Genomic DNA, 16,876 nt, shown 5'->3' with positions numbered 1-16,876 from the left:
CCGGGTGGCCCAGCGGGGGCGCCGACGGGCAGGCTCCGTCCGCAGAGGCGGGAGAGGTGGGGCTCAGGGAGCTGGCAGGCTCTAGGAGGAAGACCCTAAACACGTGCAAAGAAATAAAAGCCACCACGTGTGCGCACGCGAGTGTGTGTGCGCGTGTGTGCGCGCGTGTGTGTGTGCACGCGCGCGCCCGGCCAGGGCGTCTACGCCGGGCGTCCGGGGGGCCAGGCAAGAGGGCCCCCGCCGCCGCGGTGGCGGGGGGCGCGCGGGGGGCGCGGGTACTCACACGAAAGCGTGGTAGACGAACGCCCAGCCGCGGGGTCTCTCCAGCACGTTGTACAGGTAGTTCTGCAGCCGCCGGTACTTGACGTTACGCCGGCAGCTCTGGCCGCTGCTGTAGGAGAGCGGCTTCCCCAGCAGGCTCATCCGGGCGCCCTGCTTGCCCCGCCGGCTCTCCCGCAGGCCGCCGCCGCCGCCGCCGCCGCCCAGCGCGGCCGCGCGGGTGCCCAGCAGCAGCAGCCCGTCGCCCCCGGCGGCCGCCGAGTTCAGCAGCGCCCTGGCCCGGCCCGACTCCACATCCTTCATGCCGCAGCCCGCGCGCCCCCAGCCCGCCGCCGCCGCCGCACCGCTCCTCACCCAGAGCCCGGCGGCGCCGCCCTCCTCTCCGCCCGCGTGCTGGCGGGGCATGGCATCACCGCGGGCACCGCGAGGGGGGCGCCGCCGGCGGGGGCCGCGGCCTCATGCGCGCCGGCCGCTTTCGAGGAGGCGGCGGCGGCGGACGGGGCGCCCGGCGGCCCTCGACCTGCGCGCCGGGGAAGGCGGAGCAGCGGGGGCGGAAGGGCGCGCGGAGGAGACGGAGGAGTCCCGGGGTCGAGCAGCCTTTAGCTTCGAATGCGTAATCAGGACGTGTCGGGGGCGTCACTCCAAGAGGGCTTCTCCGGCCCCTCCGTTCCCGTGGCGGATACTCCCTCCTGGCGAAGCGCCCCCGGGGCTGGAACGGGAGCTCCCCCGCGCGCACGCCCGGCCCCGGGCTCCCCACGCCAGAGGGGGGCGGGCCCCGAAGCCCCTCTCGGAGGCAGAGTTCGGCGTGTTCTCCCCGGCGCTGTGGAGGTGTCCGGAAGGTGCGGCCCGCCTTGTGCCCGGAGGAGGGACGGGAGAGGTAGGCGCCGTTCCCTGCCGCCGCTACGCCGCCGCGCGGGCTGGTCCCGCCGTCCTTCCGCGAGGGGTGTGCGCGGGAACGGCCCGGCCCTTCCCTCCAGGTACCAGCCAGTCCCCGGGCGCGCGGGCCGAGGCTCCGGGCGGGGGCGCTCCGGTCCGCGCGTTCAGGGTGCTGACCCGCAGGACACGGCCGCCGAGCCGGCGAGGTGGGCACCGGGCATCTCCCCGCCGCTCACTCCGGCTGGCGGGCTGTGACTTTCCATCCCGGCATCAGACAAGAGTAGCCGGACATCCCTCCCAGCCCGGGGGTGGAGTGTGGGGAGGGCATCAAAACTCCAGAGTGGCTTCTCCGCGGTGAACTAGCGGCCCCGAGCTGCGCCTGGCAGCCGCGCGAAGCAGGGGAGGACAAACCGGGTCCCTCCGTCAAGAAATTTTCATTTATGTCCGAGACAGTCATACAACGGCCGAGTCTCGGCAGTGGCGGCGGCGGCCCCAGAGTTTGGGGGGAAAATCCTGGAGGATGGAGAGCCCAGGGCACCGGCTTCGCGGGGTGCCCTCCCCACCCCCGTCTGCCGCCACTTACGCGGTGAGAGACGCGTCGCGAGGGACGAGTGGCTGGATCTCCTGCCGCCCCCCAGCCCCCAGCCCCCGGGGAGGAGGGAGGCCGCGGGGTCCCTGGCTGCGCCTCTGGCCTTCAGCGAGCCCGCGTCAAAAACCGTAATCCGCTCAACCTCGCGTCAGCTGGGGACGCCGAAAGGAAGCCGGGCTTGGGAACTTCTTCCAACAGAGTGGAATCCCCCCCCCCCCCACACACACACATAGGAAGGAAAGGATCACACGTTAAACTGAAGGAAGAACTGGGTTCCACCACAAAGCCAGAGCAGACGCTTCCGAGGTAGTGCGTCCAAGTGCCTCTCCCTTCCAGAAGCCTAAAGTCGAGGCGCGAGTCCGGTGGCGGCGGTCGCCGCCCCTCGGAGGGAGATGCTCTGCCGGCCCCGCTCTGGGCGCACACCCACGGCTGCTCCCGTCTGCCTTCGGCAGCCGCGGCACCTCCACGCTTTGTCCTTCCTTTTATTGTCGTCGCTGTGAGGCCCGCGCGGCCCTCTCGCCGGCTCCAGGGCGCCGGCGGGACCCCGCTTCCATCCCGCCTTGTCCCCAAGCCTGGCGGCGGCGGCGGACACTTCCCCGCGGCGCTCCGTGCAGCTGGCGGCGGCGCCACGTGACTGCTGAGCTCCGGCCCCCGGAGTCGCTCTCCGGTCCCCTAATTCACTTCCCACCCGCGCGCGTGGAGGGGCGAGGGGGACGCCCGGTGGCCCGATGTTCAGGTCGAGGCAGAGCGCGTCCTGGAGCGAGCGCTGCGGTCCCCGAGCAGCGCGAGGACGCGGCCGAGGGCGGGGAGTTGGCCGTCGCTATATTTAGCCACACCCGCCCCCGCGGAGTTTCTGCGCGGGGACTTTCAGGGTCAAAGCCCTAGAGGCCTAAAAGGACTCGTGTGCACGCTTTAAACGTGAACATCTTGTCTTTTCTGCGGGCAGGAGAACGAAAGCCATATCCTCTTGACCAAGCGGGTTTTCCTTCTTGCAGACTTTGCCCCGCCCCACCACGAAGGTCAGGTCCCTTCCATCTCACGGGCGCACCGGGCCCAGCGTGTAGGTAGGAAGGTTCGGGAAGGCGGGACACGTTTCGCGGAAAAGAGCCAGTTGCCTGATCTCCCAGGGATGCTGGGTGACGGGGGTGCGGCAATGATATTAGTGAAGGCGTGGTGTTGATGAAGTAAATGCATGGAACTTTAAAACAGCATCAAAGGTGGTCATCAGCAGAGGTTTAGAGGTGGGAAGGACCAGACACCCCAGAGGGGACCGGACCGAGCGCTCACAGGTGGTTGGTATGAGGGTTACTAGGAACCCAACAACCTCGCCTCCCAGTTTAGTATCCCTTCCTCCCCACCCCACCCCAGTGCTGGTTCCGCATCTTTAATAGAACATGTACAAAACAGCATATGGTTGTATTTCACAGACTCTGCCTGCTACCTTGGGAAAGAGGGGTTCAGCCACAAACCCTAACACCCGGCCTGCACGTGCTCGGAAGGAAAGGCCACGTGAGGCTGCACGGCCTCTCACCCCGGATTCTTTGTGTGGACCTGGCTTCTTCACTACCAGCTAACTCCCCTCAAAAGGCAAGAATTAACTGTGGGGAAAACAGAGTGTTGTGATCAAGCTTTTTCTCTATTTGTGCCTTTGAATACAGATGTTGCTAGGAAACTGCCTTTCATTCTTTTTGTTGAAATATTAAAACCTAATATCACAAGAGAGGGTGGCATATAGCACAAAGAGTAAAACAATATAGTAGTGTGTATTATAACCATAATAATCACATTAGAGCATTATAAAGAGGTATAAGAGTAAAAGATGACCACCTTTTTCGAAGCAAATGCTTATTTCTAGTGTAGAGCATGTGAAGTGATTTCTACTCCCCATCCTTTGAAGATGGGAGTGCTTTCAACGCATTGTAAGATGCCTGCCTGGAATTTATGTCCATGGAAACTTTTATCCTCTGAAGTCTACCTGGAGATAGTTTCAATTGAAAATAGTTACTAGAAATATTTTACTTCAATGTGTTTTCTATCCCATTATATTTTTATCTGAAGGGTACTCTAAAATAGTAATATGGAAAATTCTATACAAGAGCTAGACGTACCCAGGGAAGACTTTTAAGGCAGAGCTGTTTTCACAGAATGTCAGTGACCCCATGACTCTCTCCCTTTCCTTCTTGTCTGTGCCCCCACCCCTTGCCCAATTCCCCCTCTGCCACAGCCCTACCACTTCAACACACCTCTCATCAAGTCATTGTCATGGTTCTGATCATCTAGTGACGGATGGAAGTGCTACTTTTTAGAGATATGAATGCACTGTGAGTTGCTGGGTCAACCAGATGGTAATGACAAATAGAATCCTCAAACCTTAGAGCAAAAGAGACATTCGCTGATGAAGAAATGGAAATCCATTGTTGGCTGCTGTTCAGCGACTTGCCCAAGACTCAGCTGTTGGCCTTTGGAGGAAGGACCGAAGTCCCCTAACTCTTGAGTGGAATGCCCTTTAAGCCATGCCACCCTTTCCCTTAGCTTTTATTTCCCTCCTATCAGATCATCACCAAACTCACAAGCATAGCAACGATAATTGTGTTTCTCAGGTATCTTATTATAACCATTGATACACTAAATATATTTACTTCCTCTTATTATTTTAAATGTATCAGCATTGTGTACCACGGATATCATTTTTAGTCCATTGAGGATTCTTATCTAGGAGACATGATGCTGAGATCCTCAATGTGTTTCACCAACAAGTAGAAATTAGAGAACCCAGGGCAACATTAGAGATCATAAGAGCCTGGCCAGACTACGTGAAGGTTCTAACACAGCAGCCCTGCCCTCAGTGGATGAGGCATGGCCCTTTCAGAACAGCTTCTGCCCAGGGATGCAGAAAAGGTGCAGGTGTGAGTGGATGCAGGTGTGAAGAGAAGCTGCTCGGGGACCAGACAGATAGTGTGGGAAGGACTCAAAAATTCTCACCATTTTCATCCCAGGAACTATCAAAATTTACTTTCCTAGGAATTACTAAAATAATGTGTCAGTCACCATTGTCAAAACAAAATAATAGCAAATATTTAGCACATGTTTACTGTGCACGAGGCCCTGTGATTTCCAAGAATTATTTCACTTGATTCTGACAACAGCCTCTTAGGTGAGAACTACAATCGTATCCAGTTTATAGGGAAAAAACTGAGGTGTGAACAAGTTAATAATTTTTAAGAACTAATAAGCAGTTGGGTCTGGATTCAAACTTACAGGTATTCAGTGCAAAAACAGAACCAAACAAAACCCATAGAAACAAAAAACAAAACCAGATTTTTAACTATGAAACTATAGTAACTTTTGAAATAAAAAGCTTTAGCCTATTATTGTCTTAATAATTTTGACTGTTTTTCTTACCAGAAGAGAAGTGTTGGAAAGTTTCTAGTAGCTGTTGTACAGCAAGACTTTGGGTTTCATTCTAAACACAGAAATAGACTTAATATTCCTGTTCACTTTTCCTGCAGAAATAGGGCTTCCCCGCATAGATAGGTTTTTTGTTTTTGTTTTTTTTGGATTCAACATTTTAAAACAGTCCCAAATCGTGTAGTATCAATGTCTTGGAATTGTATTTACATTTTTAGCTTTTTCCTAACATTACCTTCAGCTTTATTCACAAAATCCTGTTTATCATGCTTGGCTATGCCTGATTTCATTTTTTTTCTGACATGTTAGTACGGCAGTGCTAATGTTTTTCTTTCAGCCAACTGCTTAAACACTTCTTTCTGGAAATAATCTGAATACGGTTACTTGATCTTTCTAAGATACATATACTTAGAAACTGTGTGAAGAGGTTGACACAGAAAGCAAACCTCTCCTTTGAGCAAGTGGACGGGAAAATTCTGTTATAATTCTGTGCCCCCTAGTGGCCCTCACATTTTACCATAACCTTTTTCAAAGAGGAAATAAGAAAGCACCCTTTAGGAATCTCCCTAAACCTATTCATCTCTTCAGCAAAGCCATCATTAATCAGCAGTGCTGTGCTAGTTGGAGTGGGTACAGAGAGGAAAAAGCATCTTGATTCTTATGTTCCTGGGCTGGTGGGGGAGAGATGGATGAATAAGTATTTCTGACGTGGTGAGTTCCCAGAGGTTTGCACAGGACGTTATGGGGAGCTGCAGAGGGTTTCCTGAGGAATATAATGCTGTGCTAAGTCTTAAGGAAAAGCTGGATTTAGGTGACATCAGGGCGGGGTGTCCAAAGAAAAAATACTTGAAAAAATGTGAAGGCTTGAGAGCTGATCGTGCATTGAGAATGGCAAGTGGTTGTTCAGGATTCTGTTCTCACTTGAGCAGGGAGCCACTGAAGAATGTAAAGCAAGAAACTCTACTTGTTCCTCTTTCCACTTGCAGAAAAGCACTTGATATTAGTTCAGCTTAATGAAAAAAGAAAAAAGTGTGGCTTGAGCACCCATGCGTGGCACACACTGTTCCAGGCTGGGATTCAGAGATGATGCGTCTGTGGAGAGTAGTGATGACTGCCAGTCCTTGGGCAGGTGTCGAGCAAAACCTCCCGTTTTCAGGCCTGGGTCTCTGAGTAAACTAGGAGAGAACATCTGGCGCGGCCATCTGGGGAGGGGGAAGATGGTGAGTTCAACTTCACGTTGAGTGTGGCCGGCCTGCTGAGACAGCCCAGTGGAAACGTCCAGTGGGTACACGGCTCTCGGCTCAAGGGGGAGCTAGGATTCAAAATTCGAGCATCACCAGCATATATGTGTATATACAGATATAAAAGATATAACCACCGGCATCATATGTGTGTGTATATATATATACTTTCATATATATGATGAAAGTGATGGATTGGGGTCAGATTGCCTGGGAAAATACATAGATTGGCTTAAGAAAGAAGAGGCATGAGGACCCAGCCTGAAAGTGGGAGCCTGAGCATTGAGGATTGGGAAGGAGGAAGGAGAGGAGGCTGAGTGATTACTGAGGACCACCGAGGACCACTGCCTCGACAGCCACAAAAGACGCTTCAGCAAGGAAATGCTGAACAGAGACCAGTTGAAATAAGAATTCAGGATTTGGCCACAGGAGGCCATTGGAAGAAGCTGTTTCTGGGTTTTGTTTTCTCGCAGAATTCCTTGTAGAAAGAAAAATCAAGTCAGAGTGGGCAGGAAGGAATTCAAAGGTGAGGTAGTGAAGACGATGATTCTGGAGGGGAGGAGAGAGGGCCCTGCAGGCAGAGGCTCTGGGTTTGACGAAGGTTCTGAACATAACATAACACGATGCTGACTCAGGACACTTGAGTGGCTGGCCGTGGCAGCCAGGCTCACAGGTCCCCTGGCTGAGTCTGAGCTGCAATTACACTGACAGTATTTCACTGCCAGCTGCGAGGTCTCAGACAACTTGGAAAACATCTGCTGATTTTGCTCAGTACTTTTATAGTATTTTTAATTAAAAAAAAAAACGATCACTTTTTCATTTCTAGCATTTCCCCCAAAGTTGAATTTAATACATACACATTTTTCATGTATAGTTTTATCTGGAAGGAAGATGCATGTTGGAAAAATGATACATTATTCTTTGATTTTATTTATAATGAAAGGCTGTGGAACTGACCAGATCATTCAGGAAAAACTATGCATACATCTCTAATATCTGTGAAATATTCAACACAGTTTTCAGGCAGTGCTGCCGAGAGCCATGGGGAATGCCTGGGATATCTCAGACAGGTCAGGAAATGGCAGGGGTCCGGGCATCCAAGTTCCTGGAGATTTAACCAGACATTTGTTTTTCTCTCTTTTTTAAAACATATTTATTGGAATAAAATTGCTTTACAATGGTGGGTCAGTTCCTGCTTTATAAGAAAGTGAATCAGCTATACTTATACATATATCCCCATATCTCCTCCCTCCTGTGTCTCCCTCCCACCCTCCCTATCCCACCCCTCTAGGTGGTCACAAAGCACTGAGCTGATCTCCCTGTGCTATGTGGCTGCTTCCCACTAGCTATCTATTTTACATCTGGTAGTATTTATAAGCCCATGCCACTCTCTCACTTCGTCCCAGCTTACCCTTCCCCCTCCCCGTGTCCTCAAGTCCATTCTCTACGTCTGCGTCATTATCCCTGTCCTGCCCCTGGGTTCTTCAGAAACATTTTTTATTTTAGATTCCATATATATGTGTTAGAATACGGTATTTGTTTTTCTCTTTCTGACTTACTTTACTCTATATGACAGACTCTAGGTCCATCCACCTCACTACAAATGACTCAATTCCATTTCTTTTTATGGCTGAGTAATATTCCATTGTACGTATGTGCCACATCTTCTTTATCCATTCATCTGTCGATGGACACTTAGGTTGCTTCCATGTCCGGGCTATTGTAAATACTACTGTAGTGAACATTGGGGTGCATGTATCTTTTTGAATTATAGTTTTCTCAGGGTATATGCCCAGAAGTAGGATTGCTGGGTCATATGGTAGTTCTATTTTTAGTTTTCTAAGGAATCTCCATACTGTTCTCCATAGTGGCTGTATCAATATACATTCCCACCAACACTGCAAGAGGGTTCCCTTTTTTCCACACCCTCTCCAGCATTTATTGTTTGTAGATTTTTTGAAGATGGCCATTCTGACTCGTGTGAGGTGATACCTCACTGTAGTTTTGATTTTCATTTCTCTAATGATTAGTGATGTTGAGCATCCTTTCATGTGTTTATTGGCAATCTGTATATGTTCTTTGGAGAAATGTCTATTTAGGTCTTCTGACCATTTTTGGATTGGGTTGTTTGGTTTTTGATATTGAGTTGCATGAGCTGCTTGTAAATTTTGGCGGTTAATCCTTTGTCAGTTGCTTCATTTGCAAATATTTTCTCTCATTCTGAGGGTTGTCTTTTCATCTTCTTTATGGTTTCCTTTGCTGGGCAAAAGCTTTTAAGTTTCATTAGGTTCCATTTGTTTATTTTTGGTTTTATTTTTGTTTATATAGGAGGTGGGTCAAAAAGGATCTTGCTGTGATTTATGTCATAGAGTGTTCTGCCTGTATTTTCCTCTAAGAGTTTTAAAGTGTCTGGCCTTACATTTAGGTCTTTAATCCATTTTGAGTTTATTTTTGTGTATGGTGTTAGGGAGTGTTCTAATTTCATTCTTTTACATGTAGCTGTCCATTTTCCCAGCACCAATTATTGGAGAAGCTGTCTTTTTTCCATTGTATATTCTTGTCTCCTTTATCAAAAATAAAGTGACCGTATGTGCGTAGGTTTAACTCTGGGCTTTATATCCTGTTCCATTGATCTATATTTCTGTTTTTGTGCCAGTACCATACTGTCTTGATTACTATAGCTTTGTAGTATAGTCTGAAGTTAGGGAGCCTCCAGCTCTGTTTTTCTTTCTCAAGATTGCTTTGGTTATTTGGGGTCTTTTGTGTTTCCATACAAATTGTGAAATTTTTTGTTCTAGTTCTGTGAAAAATGCCAGAGGTAGTTTGATAGGGATTGCATTGAGTTTGTAGATTGCTTTTGGTAGTATAGGCATTTTCACAATGTTGATTCTTCCAATCCAAGAACATGGTATATCTCTCCATCTGTTTGTATCATCTTTCATCAGTGTCTTATAGTTTTCTGCATACAGGTCTTTTGTCTCCTTAGGTAGGTTTATTCCTAGGTATTTTATTCTTTTTGTTGCAGTGATAAATGGGAGCATTTCTTTAATTTCTCTTTCAGATTTTTCATCATTAGTGTAAAGGAATGCAAGAGATTTCTCTGCATTAATTTTGTATCCTGTCACTTTACCAACTTTGATGATTAGCTCTAGTAGTTTTCTGGTAACATGTTTAGGATTCTGTATGTATAATATCATGTCATCTGCAAACAGTGACAGTTTTACTTCTTCTTTTCTGATTTGGATTCCTTTTATTTCTTTTTATTCTCTGATTGCTGTGGCTAAAAATTCCAAATGTATGTTGAATAATAGTGGTGAGAGTGGACACCTTGTCTTGTTCCTGGTCTTAGTGGAAATGGTTTCAGTTTTTCACCACTGAGAACGATGTTGGCTGTGGGTTTGTCATATATGGCCTTTATTATGTTGAGGTAAGTTCCCTCTATGCCTACGTTTTGGAACGTTTTTATCATAAATGGGTGTTGAATTTTGTCAAAAGCTTTTCTGCATCTATTGAGATGATCATATGGTTTTTATTCTTCGATTTGTTAATATGGTTTATCACATTGAGTGATTTGCATATATTGAAGAATCCTTGCATTCCTGGAATAAATCCCACTCGATCATGGTGTATGATCCTTTTAATATGCTGTTGGATTCTGTTTGCTTGTATTTTATTAAGGATTTTTGCATCTATGTTCATCAGTGATATTGGCCTGTAGTTTTCTTTCTTTGTGACATCTTTGTCTGGTTTTGGTATCAGGGTGATGGTGGCCTCGTAGAATGAGTTTGGGAGTGTTCCTCCCTCTGCTATATTTTGGAAGAGTTTCAGAAGGATAGGTGTTAGCTCTTCCCTAAATGTTTGATAGAATTCGCCTGTGAAGCCATCTGGTTCTGGACTTCGTTTTGTTGGAAGATTTTTAATCACAGTTTCAATTTCAGTGCTTGTGATTGGTCTGTTTATATTTTCTATTTCTTCCTGGTTCAATCTCAGAAGGTTGTGCTTTTTTAAGAATGTGTCCATTTCTTCCAGGTTGTCCATTGTATTGGCATATAGTTCCTTTTAGTAATCTTTCATGATGCTTTGTATTTCTGCAGTGTCAGTTGTTACTTCTCCTTTTTCATTTCTAATTCTATTGATTTGAGTTTTCTCCCTTTTATTTCTTGACAAGTCTGGTTAATGGTTTAACAATTTTGTTTATTTTCTCAAAGAACCAGCTTTTAGTTTTATTGATCTTTGCTATAATTTCCATCATTTCTTTTTCATTTTTTTCTGATCTGATCTTTATGATTTCTTTCCTTCTGCTAACTTTGGGATGTTTTTGTTCTTCTTTCTCTAATTGCTTTAGGTGTAAGATTAGGTTGTTTATTTGAGATGTTTCTTTTTTCTTGAGGTAGGATTGTATTGCTATAAACTTCCCTCTTAAATCTGCTTTTGCTGCCTCCCATAGGTTTTGGGTCGTGTTTTCATTGTCATTTTTTTCTAGCTATTTTTTGATTTCCTCAGTGATCTCTTGGTTATTAAGTAGTGTACTGTTTAGCCTCCATGTGTTTGTATTTTTTACAGCTTTTTTTTCCTGTAATTGATATCTAGTCTGGTAGCCTTGTGGTTGGAAAAGATATTTGAAACGATTTCAATTTTCTTAAGTTTACCAGGGCTTGATTTGTGACCCAAGATATGATCTATCCTGGAAAATGTTCCATGAACACTTGAGAAGAAAGTGTATTCTGATGTTTTTGGATGGGATGTCCTATAAATATCAATTAAGTCCACCTTCTTTAATGTATCCTTTAAGGCTTGTGTTTTCTTATTGATTTTCATTTTGGATGATCTGTCCATTGGTGAAAGTGGGGTGTTAAAGTCCCCTCCTATGATTGTGTTACTGTCGATCTCCCCTTTTACGGCTGTTAGCATTTGCCTTATGTATTGAGGTGCTCCTATTTTGGGTGCATAAATATTTACAATTGTTATATCTTCTTGTGGGATCGATCCCTTGATCATTATGTAGTGTCCTTCTTTGTCTCTTCTAATAGTCTTTATTTTAAAGTCTATTTTGTCTGATATGAGCATTACTACTCCAGCTTTCTTTTGATTTCCATTTGCATGGAATATCTTTTTTCACCCCCTCACTTTCAGTCTGTATATATCCCTGGATTTGAAGTGGGTCTCTTGTAGACAGCATATATGTGGGTCTTCTTTTTGTATCCATTCAGCCAGTCTATGTCTTTTGGTTGAGGCATTAACTCCATTTACATTTAAGGTAATTATCAATATGTATGTTCCTATTAACATTTTCTTTTTTTTTCTTTTTTTTTTTTTTGCGGTACGCAGGCCTCTCACTGTTGTGGCCTCTCCTGTTGTGGAGCACAGGCTCCAGACGCACAGGCTCAGTGGCCATGGCTCATGGGCCCAGCCGCTCCGCAGCATGTGGGATCTTCCTGGACCGGGGCACGAACCCATGTCCCCTGCATCGGCAGGCGGACTCTCAACCACTGCGCCACCAGGGAAGCCCCTACCATTTTCTTAATTGTTTTGTGTTTTTTATTGTAGGTCTTTTTCTTCTCTTGTGTTTCCTGCCTAGAGAAGTTCCTTTAGCATTTGTTTTCAAACTGGTTTGGTGGTGCTGAATTCTGTTAGCTTTTCCTTGTCTGTAAATGTTTTAATTTCTCCGTCAAATCTGAATGAGATCCTTGCTGGTTAGAGTAATCTTGGTTGTAGGTTTTTCCCTTTCATCACTTTAAATATGTCATGCCACTCCCTTCTGGCTTGCAGAGTTTCTGCTGAAAGATCAGCTGTTAGCCTTATGGTGATTCCCTTATATGTTATCTGTTGTTTTTCCCTTGCTGCTTTTAATATATTTTCTTTGTATTTAATTTTTGATAGTTTGAATAATATGTGTCTTGGCGTGTTTCTCCTTGGATTTATCCTGTATGGGACTCTCTGTGCTTCCTGGACTGGATTAACTATTTCCTTTCCCATATTAGGGAAGTTTTCATGTATAATCTCTTCAAATATTTTCTCAGACCCTTTCTTTTTCTCTTCTTCTCCTGGGACCCCTGTAATTCGAATGCTGGTGCATTTAATGTTGTCCCAGAGGTCTCTGAGACTGTCCTCAGTTCTTTTCATTCTTTTTTCTTTATTCTGCTCTGCAGTAGTTATTTCCACTATTTTATCTTCCAGGTCACTTATCCGTTCTTCTGCCTCAGTTATTCTGCTATTAATCCCTTCTAGAGCATTTTTAATTTCATTTATTGTGTTGTTCAGCATTGCTTGTTTCCTCTTTAGTTCTTCTAGGTTCTTGTTAAATGTTTCTTGTACTTTCTCTATTCTATTTCCAAGATTTTGGATAATCTTTAGTATCATTATTTTGAATTCTGTTTCAGGTAGACTGCCTATTTCCTCTTCATTTGTTAGGTCTGGTGGGTTTTTATGTTGCTCCTTCATCTGCTGTGTGTTTTTCTGTCTTCTCATTTTGCTTATCTTACTGTGTTTGGGGTCTCCTTTTTGCAGGCTGCAGGTTCGTAGCTCCCATTGTTTTTGATGTCTGCCCCCAGTGTATAAGTTTGGTTCAGTGTGTTGTGTAGGCTTCCTGGTGGAGGGGACTAGTGCCTGTGTTCTGGTGGATGAGGCTGGATCTTGTCTTTCTGGTGGGCAGGTCCACGTCTGGTGGTGTGTTTTGGGGTGTCTGTGACCTTATTATGATTTTAGACAGCCTCTCTTCTAATGGGTGGCGTTGTGTTCCTGCCTTGCTAGTTGTTTGGCATAGGGTGTCCAGCACTGTAGCTTGCTGGTCGTTGAGTGAAGCTTGGTGTTGGTGCTTGCGCCTGTCTCTGGGGGGGAGCTTCTTTAAGCAGCGCTCTGAATCCCCTCTCCTCATGCACCAGGAAACAAAGAGGAAAGAAAAAGTCTCTTGCCTCTTCGGCAGCTCCAGACTTTTTCCCGGACTCCCTCCCGGCCAGCCGTGGCGCAGTAACCCCTTCAGGCTGTGTTCATGCCGTCAACCCCAGTCCTCTCCCTGCGCTCTGACCGAAGCCTGATCCTCATCTCCCAGCCCCGCCCGCCCCGGCGGGGGAGCAGACAAGCCTTTCGGGCTGCTGACTGCTGGTCGGCACTGATCTTCTGTGAGGGAATCTCTCCTCTTTGCCCTCCGCACCCATGTTGCTGTGCTGTCCTCCGTTGCACCGAAGCTCCCCCGTCTGCCACCCACAGTCTTCTCCCGCGAAGGGGCTCCTAGTGTGTGGAAACCTTTCCTCCTTCACAGCTCCATCCCACTGTTGCAGGTCCCATCCCTATCCTTTTGTCTCTGTTTATTCTTTTTTCTTTTGCCCTACCCAGGGACGTGGGGAGTTTCTTCCCTTTTGGGAGGTCTGAGGTCTTCTGCCAGCGTTCAGTAGGTGTTCTGTAGGAGTTGTTCCACGTGTAGATGTATTTCTGATGTGTCTGTGGGGAAGAAGGTGATCTCCGCATCTTACTCTTCCACCATCTTCCCCCTTTCTCCTGTTTTTCTCTTTTTTAATATAAGGTTTCTGGATAAAATTATACTTACAGAAAGGCTGTTAAAATTATTTTTAAAGATAATTCCTGTTTGTTGGGCTACTGAGGGTCATGCTGACTTTTTGTGTCGTGCCTACAAAATGGGAAGAGTCACTGCCCACTGGGGTGTAGGGAGAGGCTAAGGACAGCCAGAGCTGATGGCCTGAGGCTCCGGCCATCCTGAGTTCTGCAGCTTAGTGGCTGGGATGCTCTGGATTGTGGAGAGGGTTAGGATCCAAGTGTATGAAGAGACTGGACCTTGTGTAGGAATCTTGAAAGTAAGAAGAGCTAATTCGTGTGAGAGGCAAGTGTCCTGATAAACAGAGGGGAAAGTGGGATTGCAACCAAGTTGTTTTAGTTATTATTTTTTGAATGTTTTTTTACTACTATGGTGTAAAATTTTGACGAGATACAATAAAAGGTCAGTGAAGTAGAGGGACTACTACTTTGTGACTTTTCAAAATTTTTGGTTTTGTTCTTGCTTGTTATTTATGTGAAACTGAGGCATTTTGAGAAAAAGAGGGACGAAGTTGACAGTCATTTTAAGGAAGAAGATATTTCCTGATTTGTATAAGAAGATTAAAATGAGGAAGAAACTGGGGGCCACAAGACTCAATGTTGTTTTGGGTGATGAGAATCGGAAGTGGACAAATAATTAGCAATAAATTACTTTTTTTGGGGTGAGAGGCTGGAAGGACTCTCTTTTATTTATTTGTTTGTTTATTTGAATTTTTAAAATTGAAGTATAGGGCTTCCCTGGTGGCGCAGTGGTTGAGAGTCCACCTGCCAATGCAGGGGACACGGATTCATGCCCCGGTCTGGGAAGATCCCACATGCCGCCCAGTGGCTAGGCCCGTGAGCCATGGCCGCTGAGCCTGCACGTCCGGAGCCTGTGCTCCACAACGGGAGAGGTCACAACAGTGAGAGGTCCGCATACTGCAAAAAAAAAAAAAAATTGAAGTATAGTTGATTTAAATGTCTTGTTAGTTTCAGGTGTACAGCACAGTGACTCAGTCATATATATATTCTTTTTCAGATTCTTTTCCATTATAGTTATTACAGAATACCAAGTATAGTTCCCTGTGCTATGCAGTAAGTCCTTGTTGTTTATCTATTTTGTATCTAGTTGTATGGCCAATAAGTTACTTTTAAACTGGTTGGGATTTGGGAGTCAGAAAAAAACTTCTAAGTTATGGGATCCTGGTTCTTGGCTGAGTTACTGAATTTCTCTGTCTTCATTTCTTTCCTGTTGAAAGTGGAGATAATTGTATCCTCATCACAGGGCTTTTGAGAGGGTTAAATGAAAGAGTTGATGTAAGAACTTAGCATGGCTCTGACAGTAAATCTGACCACTGCTCTTAATGATCATTCACTGCAAGACTTACCTCAGGTTCAGTTTGTGATTCACACCGCAATTTGAAAGTAATAGCTAATGAATTTTCTGAAACATTAGCTTCCGAAATTTTAAACATTAACTGAAATTTAACAGACACATAAAAATAATAGAAACATGAACTTGTACATAGACACAGCTTTTCTGGGTAAACCTTGAGATAACCCAGAAGTGAAACTTTTAAATTTTGCAGATGACAGCTTTCAGTGAACTGTTTGTGAAGTTTAAAAGCAAATTAAAGCAGCCACATCTGATAATATTACAGGTTATGCCTTCATTTTTTATTTAATAATACTTTATTAAAGGTGACTAGATATAATTAAACAAAGTAAACCTTTAACATACTTAGCTTTGGATATTATTATACTTCTAATAGCAATATTCAAGTGGTGATGGGTGTTTAATTCTTTCACTCTAAAATATATGTGACATTTTAGATGTCTGATGATAGATGTTGAATTCATCACTCTAGAATATCTGTGAATTTATGATTCTGAAATTTTTCTGGATGAGAGAGGTTTGAGAATTTGGTGAAAGTCTCAGAAAACGTCTGAAAAGCATACCTATAACTTTGCATACAACCTCTACGGTTCACAGACACTCTGAAACAATTCATAAAACCTGGAGTTTATGGATTCCAGATTGTGAGTCCTTGCTCTGTATTCTTAAAGGAATTCATTTTACAAGGGTTCTCTGGAGCCTGTCTTCAGGACGTTTTGTATTGGGTGTATGAGGGTAATGGGAGCAGCAGAAAGTTCCTCGCCCTCCCCGGAACAACCAATTTTATTTCTCAAGCTGTAGTTAGGAATACCCTGATGACACAGATTGTCCAGAGTTTGGATATTATAAATCCAACAGTATCACTCTGTGTGTCTGTGTGTGTAGCTTAGTGTATGTATATATAAACACATATAAGTATGTATTAATATAATTGCAATCCAGTGCTTTAAAATATTGCCCACCAGCACATAAATCCACCAAGAACTATCTGCTTATGCAATACAGGGAAGATTATGAGCCCACCCAGGGCTTCAACTCTGATAAGTGGATCATAGTCATTTCTATACTTAAATTCCTTTCACTCTTTTTTTTTTTTTTTTTTTTTTTTCTTTTTGCGGTATGCGGGCCTCTCACTGTTGTGGCCTCTCCCGTTGCGGAGCACAGGCTCCGGACGCGCCGGCCCAGCGGCCGTGGCTCACGGGCCCAGCCGCTCCGCGGCATATGGGATCCTCCCAGACCGGGGCACGAACCCGTATCCCCTGCATCGGCAGGCGGACTCTCAACCACTGCGCCACCAGGGAGGCCCTCCTTTCACTCTTGATTAATATCCTGACATGGGAAAACCTCAGCTTTGTTCTCCAGGAATTAAAGTCTTGACATTGTGTCTCAAAAGCATCCCATCACCAGTTTACCACCTCCATATTGCCAGCTGCCTGCCCACTCACCCACTGGAACCTGTGGATCGTCTTGGCTACAGCATTCCTTTAAGGCATATTTTTTTTAAATACTTTTCAATTTATTTTATGAATCCAGTATAAAATTGATACCGTAGTTGCATCA

General features: G+C 45.8%; 1 protein-coding gene across 5 annotated transcripts in view; it reads right to left on the bottom strand.

Moving 5' to 3' along the window:
- KCNQ5 (potassium voltage-gated channel subfamily Q member 5) overlaps window positions 1-684 on the bottom strand; it is a gene marked incomplete at its 5' end in the record, with an annotated part of 580,126 nt that extends 579,442 nt beyond the window's left edge. For all 5 annotated transcript variants that reach the window (XM_082633969.1, XM_082633971.1, XM_082633973.1 and 2 more), the window contains one exon: window positions 284-684. In XM_082633969.1, coding sequence (XP_082490095.1) covers window positions 284-684 — 401 coding nt within the window. The remainder of the gene's footprint in view (window positions 1-283) is intronic.
- Window positions 685-16,876: the final 16,192 nt, after the last annotated feature.

The sequence above is a fragment of the Mesoplodon mirus genome (genome assembly GCF_964341445.2).
Source record: "Mesoplodon mirus genome assembly, chromosome: 10".
Taxonomy (NCBI): domain Eukaryota; kingdom Metazoa; phylum Chordata; class Mammalia; order Artiodactyla; family Ziphiidae; genus Mesoplodon; species Mesoplodon mirus.
The sequence above is the reverse complement of the archived record's forward strand: the minus strand, read 5'-3'. Positions and strand labels throughout refer to the sequence as shown.